Source organism: Camelus bactrianus, chromosome 16 (genome assembly GCF_048773025.1).
Source record: "Camelus bactrianus isolate YW-2024 breed Bactrian camel chromosome 16, ASM4877302v1, whole genome shotgun sequence".
NCBI classification, from domain to species: Eukaryota; Metazoa; Chordata; class Mammalia; order Artiodactyla; family Camelidae; genus Camelus; species Camelus bactrianus.
In genome coordinates this window covers 28945659-28969769 of record NC_133554.1, presented here as the reverse complement: position 1 = coordinate 28969769, position 24111 = coordinate 28945659, and the positions used below count along the sequence as shown (strand labels likewise).

General features: G+C 45.5%; 1 protein-coding gene and 1 long non-coding RNA gene across 4 annotated transcripts in view; one reads left to right on the top strand and one right to left on the bottom strand.

The window, feature by feature from the left end:
• Positions 1 to 20300, bottom strand: part of ACSF2 (acyl-CoA synthetase family member 2) — a 33211-nt gene extending 12911 nt beyond the window's left edge. Inside the window, exons 1-2 of one of the 3 annotated variants that reach the window (XM_045512575.2) lie at positions 20040 to 20300; positions 9 to 204 (exon numbers count right to left, since the gene is read on the bottom strand). In XM_045512575.2, coding sequence (XP_045368531.1) covers positions 9 to 204; positions 20040 to 20167 — 324 coding nt within the window. In that variant the 5' untranslated portion in view covers positions 20168 to 20300. The remainder of the gene's footprint in view (positions 1 to 8; positions 205 to 20039) is intronic. The other 2 variants (XM_045512573.2, XM_010949593.2) reach the window with 2 other exon arrangements.
• A 34-nt stretch (positions 20301 to 20334) lies between these two features.
• LOC123615212 (uncharacterized) lies at positions 20335 to 23701 on the top strand. Its single transcript, XR_006722777.2, has 2 exons — positions 20335 to 21271; positions 21892 to 23701. It is a non-coding gene; the product is annotated as an uncharacterized LOC123615212 (long non-coding RNA).
• The last annotated feature ends 410 nt before the right edge of the window (positions 23702 to 24111 follow it).

Below are 24111 nucleotides of genomic sequence, written 5' to 3'. Positions count from 1 at the left end.
GGACCCACCTGCTGCTTGAGTTGGGCAAAGGTCAACCTCATGTTTTCGTGGAGGACAACCAGGGCCTCTTGGTCTGGGACCCTCTGTGCTGCGGCATCCAGGCACTGCCCCACAGTCTTGTTAATAAGACGCACTTCGGTGTGGCCCTGGACGAAGCTGAGGCCTCCGACGGGCAGGGGGGCGGTGCGAGCCACCTCTCTGGAACTGTGGGGAAAGGGGCTATGGGCTCAACCGCCCCAGGCCAGGTCTCCGTGGCACCAACGGCCTGGCACACCTGCTGGGAGGTGGGCTGTTTACACCGTGCTCAGGACACTCCAGAAACTATCTGATCCGCCCCACCCCCAGGGACCATCACGACTGAATTTAGGAGCTGTTTCACCTATGAGAAATCTGAACATGGAGGCTGACCCCCTGTCCTTAATCAGACAGAAGGTTCTTTTCCCCAACCTGCTCCTCCGTTTCCACTCAGTGCCAGTAGCCTACAGCCTTGGTGCCAAAACCCTGGAAAGGGAAACTGAGGTTAATTACACTGCTTTGACTAAGAAGAGAGGTGGCCTGGGAGGGCTGGGAACAACCTCATCCTAGACACCACTAATCCTGATGAAAAAAAAAAAACCCCTGGTGGTTTAATCAAAACCCACAGAATAGTCCAACACAAGGCCTAAATAGTAATGTAAAGTATGGATGGGAGTTAATAATACCGCACCATATCGGTTCACTAACTGTAACACGAATGCAGATGTTAGCAATCAGGAAACTGCCCGGGTGGGGTGGGACTTGGGTATAAGGAACCCTCCATACAATCCGCTCAGTTATTCTGTAACTCTAAAACTGTCTATTAATTATTAAAACTGTCTGAAGTCTATGAATTATTAAAAAAGAAAAAGCAAAACACAGCTCCCGGCAGTCCAAGTACCACAGGCGTAGGCCTGCCTGCAGGTGCCCACCTGCCGCCCCAGGTGACAGCTGCTGGGCTCCCACCTAGGCCCAGGCGGGAGGGTGACAGCTTTCAGTCCCCAACCCACCCACCCCGCAGATGGACGGGATGCGCGATCCGGGATCCAGGCCTCCCAGAACTCCTCCAGGCCCCCTAGATGGTATAGGCCCCGAGGGCCCATCCTGATGATTCAGTCTTGCCGCTGCTAAGCTGTGAAGACCAAGCCTAGTTTTCATTGTGTGGCCACTTACGGCTTGTGGAGAAGAATTTCTGGGAAGAACAAGGCAGGCAGGGCAGCGGGGAGCAAAACTGGGTCTCCCTGTAAATGGGAGAGGAGACCATCTCACAGGAGGGTAGGTCCCAGTGTGGGCTGATGGGGAGGCTGTCCTGACTTCCATGAGGATGAGTCACACAGTGGGGAGCGTGAGGTCTCATCCCAGGCATGCCACGGCTGCGTGGGTGGCCATAGCAGACACCTTTGGTGTCCCTTGTCATGTCTCCTTGGCACATCTCTGGTTTCAGCTGTTGGGACAGTTCCTTGAGGTTCTGTCTGCTCAGGGACTCCCTCAAGTCTCCCCGCTGCAGCTGTACCTTCTGGGAGGCATCTGTATCTTCCCACAGGTTCTGGGGGAAAGACCCTGGTTACCCTCACACACCCTACACTGGCTTCTCTTCCTGTCTCCTCCCCCATACGGCCTCATTCCCACTTTCCAGGATCACAAATAAACCACCCGCACCCAAGTCCTTGTTCTTGGGGGAACCCAAGTTAGGACATTTGTGTCTTCTCCTCAGGGCTAGGTCTCTGCTTCCCCACCTCTAAAGCTTGGGGACCGGATCAGTGGTTATCCTCAGGGAATGCTATCTAGATTACCTACCTGGGCAATCTTCTCAAAGGGTTGTAGCGAGCCACCTAAACCCAGTGGTTCCCTCAAGTGTGCTGGGGCAGAAAACAGCCAAGAGTCGCAGGGCTCTGAAGTCCTGGCAACCCCCACACCCGACCACTCATAGGTTGAAAAACCTAAAGAGCTGCTGAGGTAGTTCCCCATAGGCACCATCACACCTCTCAGGGGGACTGTGTGCCCAAATCTCTCCCTCACAGGCCCACTGTAGAGGGCAGCCATTTCTGCCCACTACAGAACAGACATGCCCTTTCTTTGGGTTTGCCAAAGTGATAGTTGTAAACATGTGGGAAAACACCTGCTTAAGAAGAAAGTCAACATGGGGGAAAGTAGGGGAGATGGAAAGAGACAGTGAGACAGAGACAAAGAGATGGAGAGAGAGACAGAGACAGAGACAGGAAGACCCAGGGACAGACTGAATCTTGAGGTTGTTGAATCCCTAGACCCAGTCATGTGTTAAGTCTACCTGCGTCTGGGTGTTTCACTGTTAACAGCCGACAAATTCCCTCTTTAAGCGGGGAGGGTATAACTCAAGCGGTGGAGAGCATCTGTAGCATGCACGAGGTCCTGGGCTCAGTCCCCAGTACCCCCTCTAAAAAATGAATAAATAAGTAAACCTAGTTATCCCCCCAAAACAAACAAACAAATTCCCCCTTTAAATTTAAGCTAGTTTGGGAAGAAAAAAAAAGCTCAACTCCATTTGCAGCCACATGGATGAACCTGAAGGTCATTATGCTGAGGGAAATAAACCAGACACAGAAAGACTAATACTGTGTGATCTCACTTATACGTAGAATCTAAAACGTGAACAGAGGGTACAGCTGAGTGATAGGATGTGTACCTAGCATGCACAAGGTCCTGGGTTCAATCCCCAGTATCTCCATCAAAAGAAATAACCTAACTACCTCCCCCAAAACAAAAAACAACAAAACATTTAAATAAATGAAAACTAAAGAAAACAATATATGAACAAACAAATTTAAGCCAGACTGAGTTGGGTTTCTATTGCTCACAACTGGTGAATCCTAACTATATTCGGTGGATAACCAGTGCCCTTGAATGCCTGGAGATCACCTCCCACAGGCCAGCATCTGGACTAGGAGGCAGAGAAATACAAATCTCAGCCAGTTTAATGGCTTTATTGTCAACAGAGCATTAAAGAGGTGGGGGTGGGGCAGAGATCTGTCTGACAACAGGGACCCTCCTATTCTCACAATGACCCAGAGTCCTATTTGGTTTGGAATCTGATTTTTTTGTTTGTTTGTTTTATTTGGGGGGGGTAATTAGGTTTCTATTTATTTTTTAAATGGAAGTGCTGGGGATTGAACCCAGGACCTTGTACATGCTAGGCACACACTCTACTACTGAGCTATACCCTCCCGCTGGAATCTGATTTTCTGTTCATTCACCGTGATTTTCAGTGGCCTCTTGAAATGTTGAGTTGGCAAATCAACAGGTTGATTTATGTGCCCCTCCCACCAAAAATCCAGTGCCCTGGGTATTAGCTCCTTTATCTTCACAGCAGCTCTGATAGGTGCTGGGACAGAGACTCCCAACAGCCCCTTCTCCCTTAATAACACACCCTCAGATGTGGCTATGGCCATGTGGAATGGAGACCACATTTCCAGCCTTCCCAGCAGGTGGTCTGGTCCAAAAGTGAAGTTCTGGCCAACGAGATTTAATGGGAGGTAGTGTGTGCAGCTTCTGAGAAGAATCCATAAAGGGAAAGGACATCTCGTTTTCCTTCCTACTGGCCGGAATGCTGCCTGTGACAGTTCTCTTGGACCACACAGTGAGCCTGGTCCACAGAGCAACAAGACATAAGGGGCCTGGAGCCTGACAGCAGAGTGTAGCCACAGACTGGCCTCTCCCAGAAGAAACTGCTGTCTCCTAAAACCACAGTGAGACGGGGTTTCTCTGATACACACTGAGCCAATCCTAAAACATACAGGTGGGAATTAGGAACTTGTTCTTTTTTTTTTTTTTTTTTTAATGGAGGGACTTGGGATTGAACCCAGAACCTTGATGCATGCTAAGCACTTGCTCTACCACTGAGCTAAACCCTCCCCCTATGAATGCTCATTCTACAGGTGAAGAAACGGAAGCGCCAAGAGGCCAAGTGGGCTGCCCAGCTGCTAAACAGCTGCCCCTGAAGTGGAGAATCCAGTGCCCTTGCCCCAAAGTTACAGCCATGCCTGCCACACACAGCTGGGTCCGGGGAGAAAGGATGGGATGGCTAATTCTCTTTTTCAGGCTTTGGATTTAGTCCCTATCTGATCACCAGCAACTGACTAATCTCAGTTTTATTGTTTCCACAGTTGTTCATTAAATGAACCCAAGAAATTGGCAATGGGATAGGGCAGGGTTGAGGTGGAAACAGGTTGCCCCTTCAAAGGACTTAAGAGTTCTAGAAATTCCTATCAATGTGATTTGGTCATAAACTCAAGAACCACCTGTCATTTCACAGGCCTCAGTGCAAACACCATTGATTCTACTTCCCTCCTTCCTCAAACACACCCAGAACACCTTGGCCAAGACGGCAGCCACTTCTTTTTCTATTCTGAAACAAAGTGGCAGATATCCCACTTCAACCGGAAAAACACAATCAAGAAATTTCGTTTCAGGGAAAGTTTTATTTGTTTGTTTGTTTGTTTGTTTGTTTGTAGTGGGGTGTTCACTGAGTTGGAGGACAGCCAGCAGTCCCAGCTGCTCCCAGTTCAAACTACTAGAGTGAATCTTTGGCTCCTTGGACTGGGTGTTGTAAAACACCAGGTAGGAGTAAGTCAGCCAGCTGGGAGCTGTGATGGGACTGCAGACAAAGCGCAGCCCCACCTAAAGGTGTCCTGAGAGTTGGCACATGAGAGCTCAGGCCCACATCTGCTGCCAGATCCAATTTCATAAGAGAAGTCAGGAAACAAGGATTTTTTTTTATTTTAAAGAATTATTTTGACTTTTCACTTTGGCAATTAATGTGCTCACTGTTTTATCCCCAGTGCCTCACAGGGCCTGGGATGCAAGAGGTGCTTGAATGACCAAAAGAATGAATTATAAACAATGCACATGGCAACCCACTTGAAAAATAAGCAAAGGACTTGAGTAGGCATTTTTCCAAAGAAAATATATGAATGGCCAACAAGCATATGAAATGCAAATTGAAACCACAATGAGATACCACTTCACAACCACTAAGAAGGCTAGAAAAAAAAATTACAAGTGTACGTAAGCATGTGGAGAAATTGGAACTCTTATGCATTGCTGATGGGAATGTAAAATAGTGAAGCTGCTGAGGAAAAAAGTTTAGTGGTTCTCCAAAAAGTTAAACATAAAGTTACCATTTGACCTGGCAAGTCTACTCCTAAGCATATACCCAAAAGAAGAGAAAACAACTGTTCAAGTATTTGTACACAAATGTTCAAAGGAGTACTATCCACAACAGCCAAAAGGTGAAAACAACCCAAATATCCAGCAATGGATAAGTGGATAAACAACATGTGGAGCAGCCCTACAATGGAATATTACTCAGCCATAAAAAGGAATGAAAAAATTTTTTTCTTTCTCTTTCTGGCTTACTTCACTTAGAATGACATTCTCCAGGAGCATCCATGTTGCTGCAAATGGCATTATGTTGTCGGGTTTTATGGCTGAGTAGTATTCCATTGTATAAATATACCATACCTTCTTTATCCAGTCATCTGTTGATGGACATTTAGGCTGTTTCCATGTCTTGGCTATTGTAAATAATGCTTCTATGAACATTGGGGTGCAGGTGTCATCCTGAAGTAGGGGTCCTTCTGGATATAAGCCCAGGAGTGGGATTCCTGGGTCATATGGTAAGTCTATTCCTAGTCTTTTGAGGAATCTCCACACTGTTTTCCATAGTGGCTGCACCAAACTGCATTCCCACCAGCAGTGTAGGAAGGTTCCCCTTTCTCCACAGCCTCTCCAGCATTTGTCATTTGTGGATTTTTGAATAACGGCCGTTCTGACTGGTGTGAAGTGATACCTCATTGTAGTTTTGATTTGCATTTCTCTGATAATTAGTGATATTGAGCATTTTTTCATGTGCCTTTTGATCATTTGTATGTCTTCCTTGGAGAATTGCTTGTTTAAATACCATATGAGATCGCTCATATGTGGAATCTAAAAAACAGAAACAAAAACCCACAACAACAACAAAAAAAACAAAGTGTAAATACAAAACAGAAATAGACTCATAGACATAGAATGCAAACTTGTGGTTGCCAAGGGGGCAGAGGGTGGGAAGGGATAGACGGGATTTCAAAATTGTAGAATAGATAAACAAGATTATACTGTATAGCACAGGGAAATATACACAAAATCTTCTGGTAGCTCACAGAGAAAAAAATGTGACAATGAATATATGTATGTTCATGTATAGCTGAAAAATTGTGCTGAACACTGGAACTTGACACAACATTGTAAAATGATTATAAATCAATAAAAAATGTTTTAAAAAAAGCTAACAACAACAACAAAAAATAAGTCAAGAAAAATAAGCAATAAAACAATAAAAAAAAAAAAGGAATGACGTACCAATACATACTACAACATGGATGAAGCTTGAAAATACAGAAGTGAAAGAAGCCAGACTCGGAAAACCACATGTTGTATAATTCCCTTGATGTGAAATGTTGAGGTTAGGCAAATATGTAGAGACAGAAAGTAGAGTAACTAGTTGCTCAGGGCTGAGGGGATGGGAAGATGGAGAGGTGATAGCTAAGGGGAGAGGGGTTTCTCTTTGAGACAATGAAGATGTTCTAAAATTGACTGTGGTGGTGGTTGCACATATCCCTGAAAATACTAAAAATGACTGAATTGTACATTTTAAAAAATAATGCTCAAGCTGGGAGGGAATAGCTCAGTGGTAGAGTGCATGCTTAGTACACACAAAGTTCTGGGTTCCCGCCCCAGTAACTCTGTTAACAATAAATAAACAAACAAACTTAATTACCCCTCCCCTCAAACCCAAAAAAGACCCCCAAAAATGCACAAAATTCTATTCCTAGGTATATATCCAACTGAAACCATACACATGCTCACCCAAAGACAAGCATGAGGACATTTGCATTCTCTCCCATATGAAAACTACCCAAATAGTCATCAACAGTAGAATAGATAAATAAACAGTGAATTGCTATTTGCAATGCTATATAGTAATAAGAGCAAATGAATTACAGTGATACTCAACAGTGTGAATGAAACTCATTTAAAAATGTTACATGAAAGAAGTCAGATAGAAAAAAAATACATATCTATACCATCTGATTCCATGTATACATACAAAACAGACAAAACCAATCTATGCTGTTCGAAATCAGAGGAGCAGTCAGCTGGGTGCTGGTTCTATGCGTGTGTTCAGTTTATCAAAGATTGATCAAGCAAGCACATAAAACATGTATACTTTTCTGAATCTATGTTATCCCTCAATACAGAGTGTAAAAGAAAACCCTTCTAGGGCTTAAGCCAGCGTTGATATAGACACAACTCACAAACTAAATTTAGTGATAGCCTGTTGCATCTATTTACTATCCTGTCAGGAAAATAACACCAGCACGAATCACATCTGTGCAAAATACATGCATACACTAATAAATAATCCTTGGCAAGCCAAGGAAACGCATCTGTTCATCATCTCCATCTTAGAAATTACTCAAGGAAAGAAATAAGCTCAATTCTGAATGTGGCAGGACTCTCCTTTCCAATAGTTCCAACAGATGATAAGGCATTTTGTGTGCCCTCTATGCAATTCCTGGTACACGGTGACTGCTGGCCCAGCCAACCTATTTTTCCTGCACGGATGCATGTTCCCCAGGTCCAGGAGCACAGAGCAGCTCAGGACATGTTGCTCAATGTTTAGAATATGGCTTACTGTACTGTATTCAAGGCTTTGGTCCAGAAAGCAGCCTCCAACTGGAATACTGCTCTAGTGGGAAACAGGACCCATTGCTATCTGCTTGACAATGTAATTTCCAGGAATGTCTGCAGAGACGTTTAATGACAAGTCAGGAGTGTAATGATTCTGATTTATGAAAAAGATGGGCACTCTCATGGGGAAGGGTGGAGATGGGTAAATCTCCCGCAGGGATGTGAAGTGAAGGGAGAGAGGGAAGAGTGGGCTTCTCCCCTGCAACGCTGTCATGCAGGTTTTCTCAGGCAAAAAACTGAGAGAGAAGTCAAGCAGCTTGTTCAAGATGCTGCAATAAAAAGTTGATCAAAAACAGCCTCATTATTCCATCCCAAACAGCTTTCCACTAAAACAGACACGTGACACTGACATATGAAACACAATAATAACCAAATCTGCTGCAAACTTACAGCAGAAGGAAGGCAAGTGGCCAATAAGCACAGGAAAAGATGCCCATGTCACACATCAAAGCAACATAACTATGAGAGGTCAGCAAAGACGGGAAATACTGATATCATGATGTATGCAACTTATTTTCAAATGATAGCAAGATATATGTGTGCATGGGTTATGTGTGTGTGTGTTTGCAGAGAGGGCGGGGTAGAGGGAGAGACCTACTCTCTGACCCTTTAGCAGCTGATATTTAAAACTCAGTCTTTTCCATCATTCACCTAGATTATCATGCCACTGGGTCCAAAAAGCTATTATTCTACAAACTATATATACTTGTTGAAAGTAGTTCAGTCTGTCTATACCGTAATAAATGGAAGGTCACTATAAGGAAAAGTATAACAAATCAGTAATCCTCTGCCCAAACCAAAGATTGCTGTCTATCTAGAAAAGTCTATGTTGAATTTCCAAATTCCAGGACACGTATTCTTGTCACAGAGTACTCACGGGCAATACTGGAAAGCAGTTTCAGCTGGTGAGAGTCTGTCCTAGCCACTGGAGCCAGGTTCTGGTCTCCTTGGCTTCAGGCAACCAGTAAGAGAGCTTATTAGGATAAGGAGGTGGAGGACTCAGTGGAGCACATGGGTTATAACTCTGGCCTCTATGCTGCCTAAATAAAGGTCCCTAATTAGAGAAGACTAATAAAATGACTATTAATTTCAACACAAAGACAAGAATGATTAATACAGAATGTCGACAAGGATGTGGAGAAATGGGCCAGAGGCTAAATCGGTACAGGATTTTTAGAGGACAATGAGTACAGAAGCCACAAAGCCTATGAAGTTCAAGCTTCAAGACCCCTCACCCCACCAAGTGCTGGGGGTTCCAGGCAACTGGAGAGGGCAGGTGGATTGCAAATCAAGAAGCATTTTTATATGTCAGCGTCGCTGCCAAAATGCCTATGAAATCTCAAAAGAAGAGGACCTGGATCTTCAAGGCCCCACAATTTGTAGCAAATTATTTTCTTATTCTAAATAAATAATCAATTTGCATTAAATTTGGTCCTTGTAATTCTGTATTTTTTTTAACAAAGAGGGCACCCCAACAAGTATAAGCTTCAAAACCCCCAAATCTGGATCCTTTCTGATTTAGTCATATCTATCAATGCTGGAATATGCATGTCCTTTGACCAGAAATTCTACTTTTAGGAATATATACTAAAAACAAGAAACAAAATCTTAGAAATGCCTAAAGGTGTGAATGAGGACGTTAATTGCTGTTTAGCCAAGAATTGAGAAAAAAACTTTATTTCTGTAAGTAAGGGATTAGATAACTAAATTACGTGGCATCTAAGCAAATGGAATAATATGCCATTTTTAAAAAGGAAGACACTATATATTTAATGACATGGAAAATGTCTAATATATTTTAGGTGAAAAAGCCCCTTTTGGAATAACGTGACCTGACATTTACTGGTGTTTCCTCATGCAGCTCCTTCTAAACACTCCATACACATGATCTCCTGTGATGGTCATAACCACTCCCTGACCAAGATACATACCCACTTACAGACAAGGGAATGGGGCTCAAAGAAATGCAGGTCACAAGCCAAGCTGGGCTTTAAACCCAGGACTCTGGCTTCCAAGGCCTCAATACAATACAAAATGAAATGAAGCTTTGTAGAGTCCTGTGGCTTACAGAGGGCTTCCACATGAGTCATATGGTCCTCACACCAGTCTTGTGCGGGGAGGGTATAGCTCAGTGGTAGAGTGGGTTAGCGCGTGCAAGTGCAGGTTCGGTCCCTAGTACCGCCATTAAAAATATACAAATAAACCTAACTACCTTCCCGCCCAAAGCCAAAACACATAAACAAACGGAAAAGAACTGCTGTTCCTCATACCAATCTTGGACCTATGAAAAGGATTATTCCTTCTTATGGATGAAGCAAGAGGTTCTTTTTCTTAAATTTCCAAATCTGGTGGGTGGCAGCCCTGGGCCCCTTTCTGCGTGTACCGCTCTTTACATCGCAGCCCATCCACAGCCTCCTCTGGGGGCTGCACAGGGGCTGGAGCAGCAAACCTGAAGCTGAGGATGCCACAGGCCCATGGAGAACCACCCCCACTGGGCCCCCACCTCGCAGCCCTCAAGCACACATGGGCCCTTTTCCATGATTTATTTGTGGTATCTGATTCCTCTTCTTTGCTGCCTCTGATAGCATGGTTACAGCTCACCTCTCCTAGCACAGTGGCTTTGCACCTTAGTCAGCTGCTACACCATCCTGGAAAGTCTTGTGTCCCAGTGTCAGCCCTGCCCAGGGCAACTTAGCTTTCCAGCAGAACCTGGACGGAAAACATGGGTTGGCTGGCTCAGGGAAAGCCTGTGACCAACTGTAGCATTCTGTGACACGCCAGGGCTGGTGATGAAAGTCAGGGATAGAGGGCACCAAGGATCACAGGTCGTGACAGAGCCAGGCAGAGACCACAGGCAGAGCTGGACTCCGAAGGAGCCACGGGAAGCAGAGACGACCACGTCGCCTGAGAACACAGGTCTGCCGAAGCTACTCGGGGGAGAAGCTGTTTGTTTCGCTTCCTGTTACATATTACCTGCTGACCAGAGGTTCCTAGGGCCTGGGCTAGGTGGACCCAGCTTCTGCCCAAGGCCGGAATTACCCCAGGCAAAGCCTCTGAATCCTTTCAGAAGCCACCAGGGAGGGAGGGAGGCTAGATGGGAGAGGCCCGTGGAGCTGCAGGAACATCCCCCACACTCCGGCCAACCACTGCTCCCCTGGGCAAGATGCCATGCCAGGCACTAGCAAGGAGGCTTGAGAAAGGAAATTTAAAGCCACAGCCTGCTTTTGTTCCAAGTCATGGAACACGGCCTCGGCCCTCCCCCAACAGGCATGTGATGCCAGGCTGGCCCTCAGACTCTAGGAAAACCATATATCACCAACAAAGCTAAAAGACAGCAACCGCCTGGGTTCACAAATTTCATTTTATGTATATGAGACAAAGCATTTCGCCTGAATTAAAAGGAAAAAAAAGAAAACCCACGAATCAATAAAGACAAGTAATCTGACACAATAAATGGGCAAAGAATATGAGTATTCACTGAAGATGTTTCAAAAGATGCCCAATCTCTCTGGTAATCAGGGAAATGTAAATCAAACCCCACAGTGAGCTACCCTTCAGCCCCTACCAGACCGGCAAACACGTTAACTTTCCTCAGTGCTAAGTATTTGCCAGCTTGTGGGGAAACAGCAACTCTCGGTCGCTACAGGTGGTCACGGCAGCACAGCCTCTCCAGGACAATTTCAAGAAGAGCTGAAAATGTCAACCCTTTAACACAGCATTTGCACTGCTGGAGACACAGTCATATGATGGACATCTAAACAGCAGGTAAAAAGACTAATCTAGATCTACAGGTGTCAATATAAATAGATCACAGAAACATACTGTCGGGTGAGAAAAGAATGGCACAAGGATACTTCTGCTAAAATTATGAAAGCATATATATTGTTTATGGGTACAAAAAATAGGAGAACTAAGAGCGCTTATTCCTTGCTGGCCATGATTCTAAGTGCTTCACAAACGATATGATATACTGTGTATCGACTCAGAGACATGTTAAAAGCAAAAAACATGCTCTGTCATGACATACATGAAATTTACGACAGTGGCTCTCTGGTGAGGGGTGGGATGGAGGAGGTACAAAAGGGACATCAACTTGATCCATAATATTATATTTATTTTATAGTTTTTATAACAAGTATGGCTATATTTTAATTTGGAGTCTTGGTTACACAGATGTCTGTTATTTTATCATGTGATGAGTTTAAAGTTTTTTTTTTCCCATGTGACAATTTTAAGAAGGAAAATACAAGAGGCTTGATGATCTCCTAAGAAGGGTACTTCAACGTTCGAAAGATGGAGCAACTCCCTGGCACAGACAGAATGACCCACAGGACCCGTCGTGTGAAGGGCCAGGCAAGACTAACTTTTACTCAGTGAAGAAGAGCCCCTAGTCTGTCCCTGAAGTTCATGAGCTGTTCTTGTGGGCAAGCCTCAGTCCTCAGTCAACACCTTCACTCTTCTACGAGACATGGTTCCACCTAAATGTGCCAATGTACCTTTGAGTGCATGGTAGATGAGAGGCAGGCTCTCCTCTTCCATCTCCCTTGCACATCGCTCCAAGATTCATTATTCAACACAGGAGCCCACGTACCGCTCACTGATGCATGCACTATGGGGCTCAAGGAGAGGAGGGGCTCCTTTCCCTAATTTGCACAAAGACACTAGGCTGGTGGTTGATCTGGGAGTGACACTTGATATTGGAATAGAGATGGCAGATGTTTGGGCAGGAGGGGGACAACTTTTAACCTGTAATAGCTGTTTTATCCTGAAATAAGATGATAATTTTTATGTACACACAGATAAGTGACACATTTATACTAGCTACAACATACAACTATCGTTCAAGAAAATGAGGGTACTGTTGTGAGAAGTACAGTCCAAAGAGCGCTACTGGATGGTCATTTTCTTAATTGATGGCCATTTTAATGCATGGTGGCCACTAAAAGCACAAAAATGACTATGATGTTTAAAAAAGGTCCTCCAGTGGGGGAGGAAGAATGTTGACCCAAGTCTCTTAGAAAAAAATTACTCAAAATAGATCATAACATCTTGCAAAACTGTAGTTTTTAAAACTAAAACACATTCAGAAGAAGACATGGGAGAAAATCTTTGGCACCTAGAGACGGGCAAAAAGTTTTAAAACTTGACACTACAAGCCCCATCCATAAAATTAATAAACTGGACCTCATCAAAACAAAAGCTTTTTGCTCTGTAAAAGACCCTATTTATTAAGAGGACAAAAAGATGACCTACCGAGTCAGAGAAAATATTTGCAAACCACGTATCTGACAAAGAGCTATTATCTAGAATGCAAAAAGAACTCTGAAAACTCAAGAGTAAAAAAAACCAAACAACCCAACTAGAAAATGGGCAAAAGACATGAAGAGATAGTTCACCGAAGAAGATACACAGGTGGCAAATAAACACCCAAAAAGTTATGTTATTCAATGTCATTCGTCATTAGGAAAATGCATATCAAAACCACAATAAGATATCACTATCCACTTAAAAGAGTGGCAAAAATGAAAAATAGTGACAATACCAAATGCTGGTGAGGATGCTGATCACTCACACATTGTTGGTGAGAATGTAAAATGGTACAGTCATTCTGGAAAACAGACAGTTTCCGTATAAGCTAAACAAGTAATTACCATATAAGCCAGCAATTGCACTTCTGGGCAGTTTTCCCAAAGAGATACATAGAGTTGGCCTTCATTATCCACAGGCTCCATATGCAGGTGTGGAACCGGTAGATATGGAGGGTTGACTGTACTATAGCCATTTTGTGTAAGGGACTTGACCATCAGAGATTTGGGTATTGGCCTGGAACCAAACTCCTGAGGATACCAAGGAGGGCAGTAAACAATTATGTTCCCAGAGAAACGAAGACACAGTCACACAAAAACCTGTACATGAATAATTATATATAACAGCCTTATTTGAAAAAACTGGAAACAACCCAAATGTCCTTCAGTGGGTGAATGGTTAAGCCACTGTGAAACCAACATGGTTAAATCCATATTAAGGAATACTATTTAGTAATAAAAAGAAGGGAACTACTGATACACAAAACAATATGAATGAATCTCCAGAGAGAGAATTAGGCTGAGTGGAAAAAAAACCTAATCCCAAAAGTTTACATACAGTATGACTCCACTTACATAACACCTTGAAATTACAAAATCATGCTAATGGAAAACAGATAACTGATAGCAGATTGCTAGAGGTTAAGGGGGAGGTGGAGGTGGGAGAGAAGTAGGTGTGGCTATAAAAGAGAAACTCGTGGTGGTGACACTGTCCCACCATGAATATCCTGGCTGTGACACCAAACTACAGTTTTGCAAGATGTTATCATTGGGGGAAACTGGATAAAGGGTATTTGGGATCTGTTTGTATTATTTCTTACAATTGCATGTGAAAGTAAAATTATCTCAAAATAAAAGTTTTAGGGGGAGGGTATAGCTCAGTGGTAGAGTGCCCAGCATGCACGAGATCCTGGGTTCAATCCCCAGTACCTCCATTTAAATAAATAAATAAACATAATTACCTCCCCCCTCTCTAAAAAACCCAAAATAAAAACAAAAGTTTTAATTAAAAAAAGTTCTTAGATGATATAATATTGGGGACCACAAGGTGTAACTGGGCTGCCCAGTTCAGTGGGTCTAGAAGCCACACTGTCTCCACCACTCTCTGCTGGGATAGCCCCTCGACACATCTGTAAGACCTATCCTGGGGCCCCCACTTCTCAGTTTGCCTTTCTGCTGCTACACCCAAGAGGTGAAATGTTGGGCAAATGAGATCATACCCCCTTCCCCATGATTACCAAGGAAAGCTAAACTGTTTAATGTATAATACACACTCTCATAATTTGTCAAGATTAGTAAGTCACTCCTCCCAAAAGCATTCCTTGGTTTTTGAGCAAAAAAGAGCCAGACACGAGAGTATATACTCTAAGATTCAAGAATAGACAAAATTAACCTATGGAGCTTAGAAATCAGAACAGTGGTAGTCTCTGGCTAAGAGAAGGAACTGACTGGAAAGGGGCACTAGGGAAATTTCTAGCGCTGTGTGGCCTGTATAGTAGCCTTGTCACATGTGGCTCTGAACACGTGAGACGTGGCTACTCTGAACTGAAATGTTCTATATGTGTTAAATACACACCAGATTCGGAAGACTTTACGAAATAAAGAATATAAAATACCTCCTTTGAAGTTCTTAAAAGATTGATTACATGCTGAAAAGATATTTTAGCTATACTAAGTTAAAGAAAACATATCATTAAAGTTAATATTGTTTATTTCTTATTACTTTTTTAATATGACCACTAGAAAACTTAACATCACATATGTGGCTCACATTGTATTTCTTTTGAACAGGACTGTTTTAGAGTGATGAACAAGGTCTGTATCTTGGGGTGTTGAGTAATGAGTGTATACACTTGTTAAAATTATCAAACTGTACACTTTTGTGCATTTTACTGTCTATAATACAACCATAAAGCCCCATGATCCTTCCACCACCCAACACAACCTTCCTGAAGGAGTCTACAGCCTACAAAGAACACAGACTACAGAGAATCCCCACGTAGTACGAGTTACAATAAAGATTTTGAGCAGGGTACTCTATATTGGTGGAAGCTTCCATTTTCAGCGTGAATAAAATTGATGATGTATGTGTGTTTGTGCCCATGTAAAGAAAGTAAACAGAAAATTATTTGAGTCCAGTAAACTCAAGAATACAGAGGGCATTTCTGAAAGCCTGAAACACTTGGGGTAAGGAGGCATCCATGCTGCAGACTTCCACTTGGGCCACTGTTCTAAGCTCCCGGGAAAAGCACACAGGAGTTGGGGTGGAAGCTGACTCAACATTTGCCCTTGATGGGATCACCATGGTATATACAACATCTGGCTCTTAGCTTTCTAGGGTCAAAACTCTCAATGTTTTCTGTTCACTCACAGAGGACTAGAGAAAATCCCAGAGTCTGGAAGTTAGGAGCAGTCCATAAGGGTTTAAGCACAAGTAAGACTTCATATAAGTACGCAGGCTTCATACTTCAACCACAGCCCTCTTGGATGCAGCGATCAGGCTCAAAGCCCAGCCTCCTTAGGAATCACAGAATGTCCACAGAAACATAGAGTGCTTCTCGTCCAAGTGGCCTATTTTACAAAGAAACCACGGTTCAGAGAGGTTGAGTGACTTGCCTAAAGCCGTACTGAACTAGAAGTGGTAGGGCTGCGATTTGCTTTCCTGTCACCTGATTCCCAAATCGAGAAACACACGCATGCCAACGAGGTTCACAGAACGTTACTCATAAGCTAGAAATACAGCTTGTTTATTTCTGAAGGGAGAGGTGCCTGGCAGGATTACTGGTACCTGTCATTTATCAGGACACACCCCCAGCAAGGCTCACTCAAGAGATAAAATTACATCCTGTACTTTGGTTTGTTCAACATATTATCAGAAAGAAAAAAAAAATAATAATAAAGCAGCCCTTTATCCCAACACTCAGTGTTAAGCCCAGACAAGCCTTAGCAGCTCCAGCTTGGTTTAAGCAGTTGCCTCTGTCAGAACTGTCTCCCTCCTGCTCTCCAGACAAGGTTACTAAACTGTGAGCCTTGGGGCATTGTAGTAAAGTGCAAAGCCATTGTTACACAGCACTTCCTGTATCATGGCTCATCAAAGCAATGGGTTGAAGATCTCCTTGGCACCGGGCTATGGATTAAGAATTTTCTTACATGACCTCCTTTAAATCTCACAAAAATATGATTTACACAAAACAAAAGTCTCAAGTTCGATTTAGTCGCAAAGCAACCAGCCAGAAAGATCTATCTGACTCCAATGTTTTTGTCTGTAGATTGAATAAATAAACAATGTAGGGGGCTGTTAGGTGGGCCTCACACCCAGGGTTCAAAAGAGTTCAAGCACAAGCAAGAGTTCGTACCAGTATGCAGGCTTCATCCTTCAAACTACAGCCCTATCAGCCTCAAACCCCAGCCTCTTCAGCAAGGCCCGCCTAATCCCATTCCCACCAATCAGATTCCTCCCTGCTTTGATTGACACCAAAGGCTTCGAATGACATAGCAGGCTTTCCGTCTTGAACTAGTGGGCCTATGAACTTCCCTGTAGATCCCATTTAGGCAAAGAAGTCATTGCAAACAAGCTCACGCATCCTTGTATCCCCCACCGCACCCTCCACAGTAGACCGGATACCTTCTGTATGTAAGGCAGGAGAGGGTAACTAAAACTGGCGTGTACCATTCACTGATTACCATGTCCAAGTTTATAGTTTATTTTCTATTGTTACATTTACATTGGAGGAGCCCCTGTGTAATGTGTAGGGATATCATTACCAAATCACTTGTTAAACATCTTTGGGAGATCATGGGAAGAGTCTACCTTTTGTAACTGTTATGGTTTCCACTCAAAACACTTCCAGGCTTAATACAATCCCTTTATATAGGGACAGCATTTTATAGTTTCCAATACTGGCCCTACCTGATTATAGCCAACCCCTGGGAGGGTGATCCAGAAAGCCTACTCACCCCTCTGCCCCTACCATCAGCACTGAGTCACTACAGCCCCTGCTCTGAGCATCACACTCAATTCTGAGAGGCTTAAGCCACTGTTCTGTCCTTCCCACCTCCAGTGCTCCCAACACCCTGGATGCAGCTGCCTCACAGCTTGTGCCAGACCAGCTTTAGAGGTCTGGAGGAAGTCTGCTCATCTTGGGTTCATCCAGGAATCAGTATCAGATTCCTCCCTCCAAGACTCCCTAAAACCCCAGGCTAGACCATCTGCCTTCCTTGGGGATGGGAGTGTGTGGACAAGGGGAAAGAGTGGGTGATTCAGGAGATCTGGAGAGCAATGAACAGCTTCTTCTTTCTGTGTGGGGAAAAGGCTCCAGACAGCCCTGACTTTGATAGATAAGGGAGTGTCCAGCAGTTCTAGGGACTAGACTTGGGGCCGGGCAGAGGCTAATATCTTGGCACCTGGCCAGGAGAGAGAACAAGATGCAAGAAAGAGGCCACTGAGGAGGGGATCCTCCCCTACCTTCAAATCAGTTAGAATTCTTACCTGGACACCATTGGGAGGTTCTCAGGGAGCAACACTGCCCCAAAGCAAAGGCTGAAAAGAGCAAGCCGTTGTCAGTCCAGCAAGTTGGGAGCATTGGTGACAAACTCAACAGGCTCAGAGGTTAGGTAAGTGTACTCAAGGTCACACAGCAAGTAGGTGGAAGAGCCAGGACTATAACCCAAAGCAGTCTGGTTTCAAAGTTCTTGCTTATTCCTGACAGGCAACCCTGCGCATCTGGTAAGTAACAGGCATGGGGTATTGAGCAGCAACACAGCAGGCTGTATGTGACCAAGTGAGAAAGAGCAGAGGACAGAAGTCTGGGAGCTTTCTGCACCATAGCACTTAGAACACTTAGGACATGGCCCTTAGAGATCATCTTGATTTATCTTCTCCCTCACTACACTACAAGTTCCTCGAGGACTGGGTTCTGTGGCTTTTATACCCACAGCACCCACCAGGTACTTGACATGACATATTTTCTCAGTAATATTGAATGCTTGAGACTCTTGAGGGTTTCTGAAGGGGAAAATAGGAGCAAAATCAGTGGTAAGGGCTCAAATACAGGGAGTGGAAGGGATGGGATGGAATTAGGCCAGATGATCAGGAAATCTTTCTCTGGACACATGGATCTCCTCCTGACACAGAGTCAGGATTTCTCTGAGGCCTGGTGCCCCTACCCTGAGGTTGTAGGCCTGCAGCAGGTAAGAGACCTGCTTTGTTTACACATAAAAAAGTCAAAGGACAGCCAGGGAGGATGGTAGCTCAGTAGTAGAGAGCGCTTAGCATGCATGAGGTCCTGGGTTTAATCTCCAGTACCTTCATATAAACAAACAAACAAACAAACCTAATTACATCCCCCCACCAAAAAAAAAAGTCAAAGATCAGGAATAATGCCATGTGGCTAAAGGTGGCCTGATTTAGCAACAGGAAATATGTACACTTTGGGGGGTAACCTTCCCTAGAGCCCTCACAGTCTAAGGGAGCACCCAGGAGTCCAGAGGTGAGGCTTGGGGGCTATGGGGGAGCAAAGGCTGAGTTTGCCTAGGGAGGCACCAGGAGTTAGTGAGTGATTGGGCAGAGGAGAACAGTTCTCTTCATCAGAATCCCATCTACTGACACACCTTGAGCCACTGGGTTTTCCCAGAAAATTAGGCCTAGCGATCTGAAAGCATTGCATGCTTTCTATTTTCAGAAACCAGCAAGTTCAAAACTTTGTGATCTCGGAGTTCTAGCCAAAAGAGGAGTTTGCAACTCCCTCCAACTCCCTTCATCCGTTTTATTTTTGCTTTTTGTTTTTCAACCAGTTTTCTCAGACAAGAAACCACTTCAGGCTTCTTTTCCCATTTCCACACCCGGGCCTACACTCCATCTGGTATCCAACACCGTGTCCTGACTCCAGACTTGGTACCTGGCCTAGCTGGCTGGCAGGGCAGGCTCAGTGGTGCCCAGGCCTCCCCGTGCTGGGTGCTGAGGTAGAAACCGCCACTCATAACATCAGTAGAAGGCCAGCTCTGCTTAACCAATCCTCTCTCACATCTGCAGTCTTACAGGAAGGCAGCATTACTTACTATGCTGTTGCAGAGGCAGCTAAGCTACAGGAAGCGCACATCCTCCATATGCCAGCCCCATTCCACACTTTTCACTGAGGACAGAAGAAAACAGGCCCAGTAGGTAGCAAGGAGCTGAGCAGTGTTTGTTAGCAGCCGGTGAGGAGAGGGAAGACTGCTGAGCCTCCTGGCCTGGGGTGCACAAGACCAGGTGGAAGAGCCCCAAGTTTATCCCAGAAAGGGGTCCAGCCAGCTTAGAGGCAAGTGTCCTGGGGACAGAATCCAGGCCTTACTCCTGCCCATCCCCCTAGGGCTAAACTGCTAAAGGGCCCCCGTCCTGGCCCTCTGTGTGCCCCTGAATGGATAAAAAACCTAGAGTCCTGGACCAGAACCCGGGGTCAGTGCTGGGTCACTGCCTGCCACCAGCCTCAGCCCGTCTGTGCGGGCCAGGCCAGCATTTCCTGTTGTTTAGGTGCCAAGGTGCGGGGTACCTACTTCCCTACGAGTGCCATCCAGAGAAGCAGCAGCCGCGGGCCTCCCAGCCCGAGTGCAGCTGGCCCCCAGCGAGGCTCTGCAAGACCCCCAAGGTCCCCTCCCAAGGGACTGACCCGTCCCCTCTCTTTCTGGGCCGCGTACCTGAGGGGACGGACGCCCCACAGCTTTGCTTCCTGCCAGACCCGGGAGAGGCCAACCCGGGCCCCCAGCACCCCCGGACTCCCGGCGCACAGCCTCCCGAGGCGCAGCATCCCAATGTAGACAGCCATTGTTCGCGACGCCCGAGTCCCGACCCGAGTAAACTTTTAAAGTGCGCCGAGGCGGGGCGAGCGCGGAGCAGGCGGGGAGGCGGGAGGGTCGCCTCTGCCTATGGGGTGCGGAGGAAGCGGAGCCGGCCGGGCGGGGCGGGGCGAGGTGAGGCCCAGCCAGACTTGGAGGAAGCGCCAACGCGCGGGCCACCGTCTCCAGGACCCACCGCCCTCCTCCTCCTACCCTCGAAGAATTGCCCTGGTTTTCCCCTGGATCCGCAGTTCCCGGCTGCAGCCCGAGGCAGGTCTCCCCACAGGGGCCTCGGTTTGGGGGCGCAAGAACTTGTTGATTTCGTAGACCGGGAGCCAGCGGCGCGGCGAAGCCAGACGCCACCTTCCCCGGAGCGGAGTTAGCGCGCGCGTCACGTGCTGGCCCCTCGGGTTGCCAGCCGGAGACCATGGGAGCCGGTTCGAAGCGCCCCTTGACGTGCCAGCCGGAGCAGAGGGCGCGTGGGGATGGGGAGGCAGCTGGGACAAAGGGTGCCGAGGGCGAGCCCTCTGCGGGCGCGGGTCTCTGGTCCTGCTAGGAAGTGGCACTGGGCACCGGAGTGGCACGTGAGCCCGGTCCACAGTGTCTCAGTATAGCCGTGACCTTTCCTCCAGAGGAGAAGGAGGAGAACAATGGGGGAAAGGTCCTGGAAGAGTGACCTCTCCTTTCCTGACCTGGAGGCAGTGACACTCACTGGGCCAAGCAGAGCTGGCGTGGAGGGTGGGGCTTGGCCTGAGAAGACCTTTGCCTTGATCTGGGAACTCTGGCTCAACTGAGGTGGTGAGAAGAAAACTACACTGCTTCTCTTCATGATTTTGAGGCTGACTTCGGATCCCGCTGAAACCCTGGCTCTGGGGGAGGGTCTCCACACTTCGGTTGTGTGGAGATGGGATAGTAAGGAAGACAGGAGCAGAGATCATGGGGAGCTGGGCTTCCAAGGGCATGCCGTCCTAATAGACTAACTCGCAGACTCTGATAGCCTGCCCCGTGGAATGTGGGGCACTGGGGAGCGTGCCAAGTCTGGACACGCGCTGTGCTTTAGCAAGCTCTGCTCCTAGATTGCTGGGTGACCCTGGGTAAGTCATTTCTCCTCTCTGGGCCTGTGAAGTGAGGGTGGATACTGATCTCGCAGGCCCTTGCACTTTCCTTGCTAGTTTGAGGGTCCTGAGGGGAAGGGGAGGAATGAGTTCCTCTGAACTTTGCTCCACCCTCTGCTTTCGGCACACTGGGCTCTCCTAACTTCCCATAGATGCCATGGACACAGCTACCAGTTGCAAGGTATTTCCCATGTGCCAGGCTCAAGGATGTTATCTCTGGCCTCACAATCAACCTGCAAGTAGCAGGCATGCTCTGGAATGTGTCTCTGTTTTTATGGATAAAGAAACTGAGACCCAGAGAGGTTCAGCTACTTGCCCAAGGTCAAGGTGGGCACAGTGAGCAGAGGCCAAAGCTCTGCCCATACTAGCCTTGCAGCTTTAGGCACGTCACAACACCTCTCCAGCCTCAGTCATCTTGAAAATGGGGATAATACCAGCCTCACACAGGGGGCTGGGGTAAGGATTGGGTACAGAGGCACAGAACTGGTACTCAACCAGTTTTCAGTGATTGTTAGTTTCTTTCTCCATCCTCTCCTTCTGTGTCTACACTCTGAGACCTCCCTCTGTGTGAGGTATTGTAAACTGTTTTTTTTTTCTAGGAGGAAGAGTTACTTTTCATCTCTGCAAAGCCTTGATAGCTGTGGTCAGCACTGGTTCCAAGAGAGGAGAGGAGGGCTGGGAGAAAGGAAGCCAGAAATGAGTAATTTGAGAGTTCCTGAGTCTGGGTAGTGGATCATGTGTCACTCTGAGGGAGTAGGGAGCAGGGCACACTGGCTGTCCACACCTTCCAACTTTCCTCCCTCTTCCTTCAACCAACTCAGTTCCTCATAGCTCCCCAAGGGGCTTTCTGCCTGAGCCGAGCACATGTGCTATGTGCTGCATGTGACTTGAGCAATTTATGGCCCCTGTGATTTTGGTCTTGCCATTGGATACACTGAGAAAGCTCTTAGTCCCTCCCCTTTACCAGTATCCTTCCGTTCTGTGCTTCAAACCCGCTCTCAAACTGTAAACACCACTTACTGATTTTTTTAAATCTTAGCATCACCTGTGAAAAAGCCCAGAAGACTTAAGTTAGGGAACAGAATGTAAATGCTACAAACCTTGGAAGTCACACTTGACAGTAGCTAAGAGGTAAGGGACAGGAGGCAGATATTCTTACCTTATAAACTGAGGTGTCAAGAGATCCTGTTTATCGATGATGGAACATGAAATGAAGGGGTATGCCATTTAAAGTTACAAAGCAACCAGTGTATGTACAAAAATAACAATAAAACTATACTGGAAGAACTTGAGGAGGAAAGGTGGGAGTGCAAATCCTTACCTATCAAACAGAAGATCAAGAAATGGCTAAGAATATTGTTTAGAGGTAAATAACAGGGGAAAAAAACCCAGAAACCTTTAAAATAATTCAAAATGATTCCCTTTATACCTGAAGAGACATTTCTCCAAAGAAGGTGTATAAATGGCCAATAAGCATGTGAAAAAAGGGCTCAACATCACTAGTCATTAGGGAAATACAAGTCAAAACCACAATAAGTTAGCACCTCACACCTGTTAGGATGGCTACTATCAAAAAAACAGAACAAGAGTTGGGGAAGGTGTAGAGAAATTGGAACAACTGTGCATTGCTAGTGGGAATGTAAAATGGTACAGCGGCTGTGGAAAATAGTATGGCAGTTCCTCAAAAAATTGAAAACAATTATCACATGATCCAGCAATTCCATTTCTGGGTATCCACCTAAAAGATTTGAAAGTACAGACTTGAGCAGACATTTTTACATCAACGTTCATTGCAGTCTTATTCACAATAGCCAAAAGGCAGAAACAACTCAAATGTCCGTGGACAGATGAATGGATAAACAAAATGTGATATATGCAGACAATGGAATATTATTCAGCCTTATAAAGAAAGGAAATTATGGCTCATGCGACAAGGGTCATCCTTGTAGCAATCTTGAAGGCATTATTCTAAGTGAGAAAAGGACAAGTACTGTATGATTTCACTTATATGAGGACTCTCCAGTAGTCAAATTCACAGAGACAGGAAGTCAAATGATGGTTGCCAGGGGCTGCGGAGAGTGGGGGAGAGGGACTTACTCTTCTGTGGGTACAGAGTTTTAGTTTCAGAAGATGGAAGTGTTCTGGAGGCCGGTGCCGGTGATGCTTACAAACAATATGAATGTACTTAATGCCACTGAACTGTATCCCTAAAAATGGTTAAATTTTATTTGTATCTACTTCACCACACACACACACAAAAGTGGTTCTCTTTGGAACATGTGATTGGGAGGAGGGGTGAAGCAGAGAAGTACTGCTTTTTGTCAAAAAGATTTTTCTTGTTTTATTTTCCTGAGACAATGTATATGTTTTATCTTAATAAAATTTTAAATTAATAGCCCAAGGGAGGAATCCTTAGTGTCACTGATCATTTACAGAGAGCGTGTTTCATGAGGTTTTCAGTGAGTGCCAAGGGGTTACTACAGGGTTGCAGGCAGTCTCAGAGTCAGATTTGGGAAGAATCCAGCTCTGCTGCTTTTCCTCTCAATGACCTTGAGCAGAGTTCTTTTTTTGTGGTGTAATTTTTCAGAGCTCTCTGTTGTAAATGACTGCTTCTAAGTAGGAGGAAAAATGTCTCCTTTAGGGAAAAAAAAATCTCTTTTAAAGAAATATCTTCACTGTATGTCTGAGAAGGGAGCTGTCTAACAAGAAATGCAGCAGTCATGAAGGAAAGGTGGAAAAAAGGGATAGACTGCTGGCAGCCAGCCACATCAAGAACAAAGAGGAAGATGAGGAAAGGAGTTTTAATTTTGAAAGAAAAG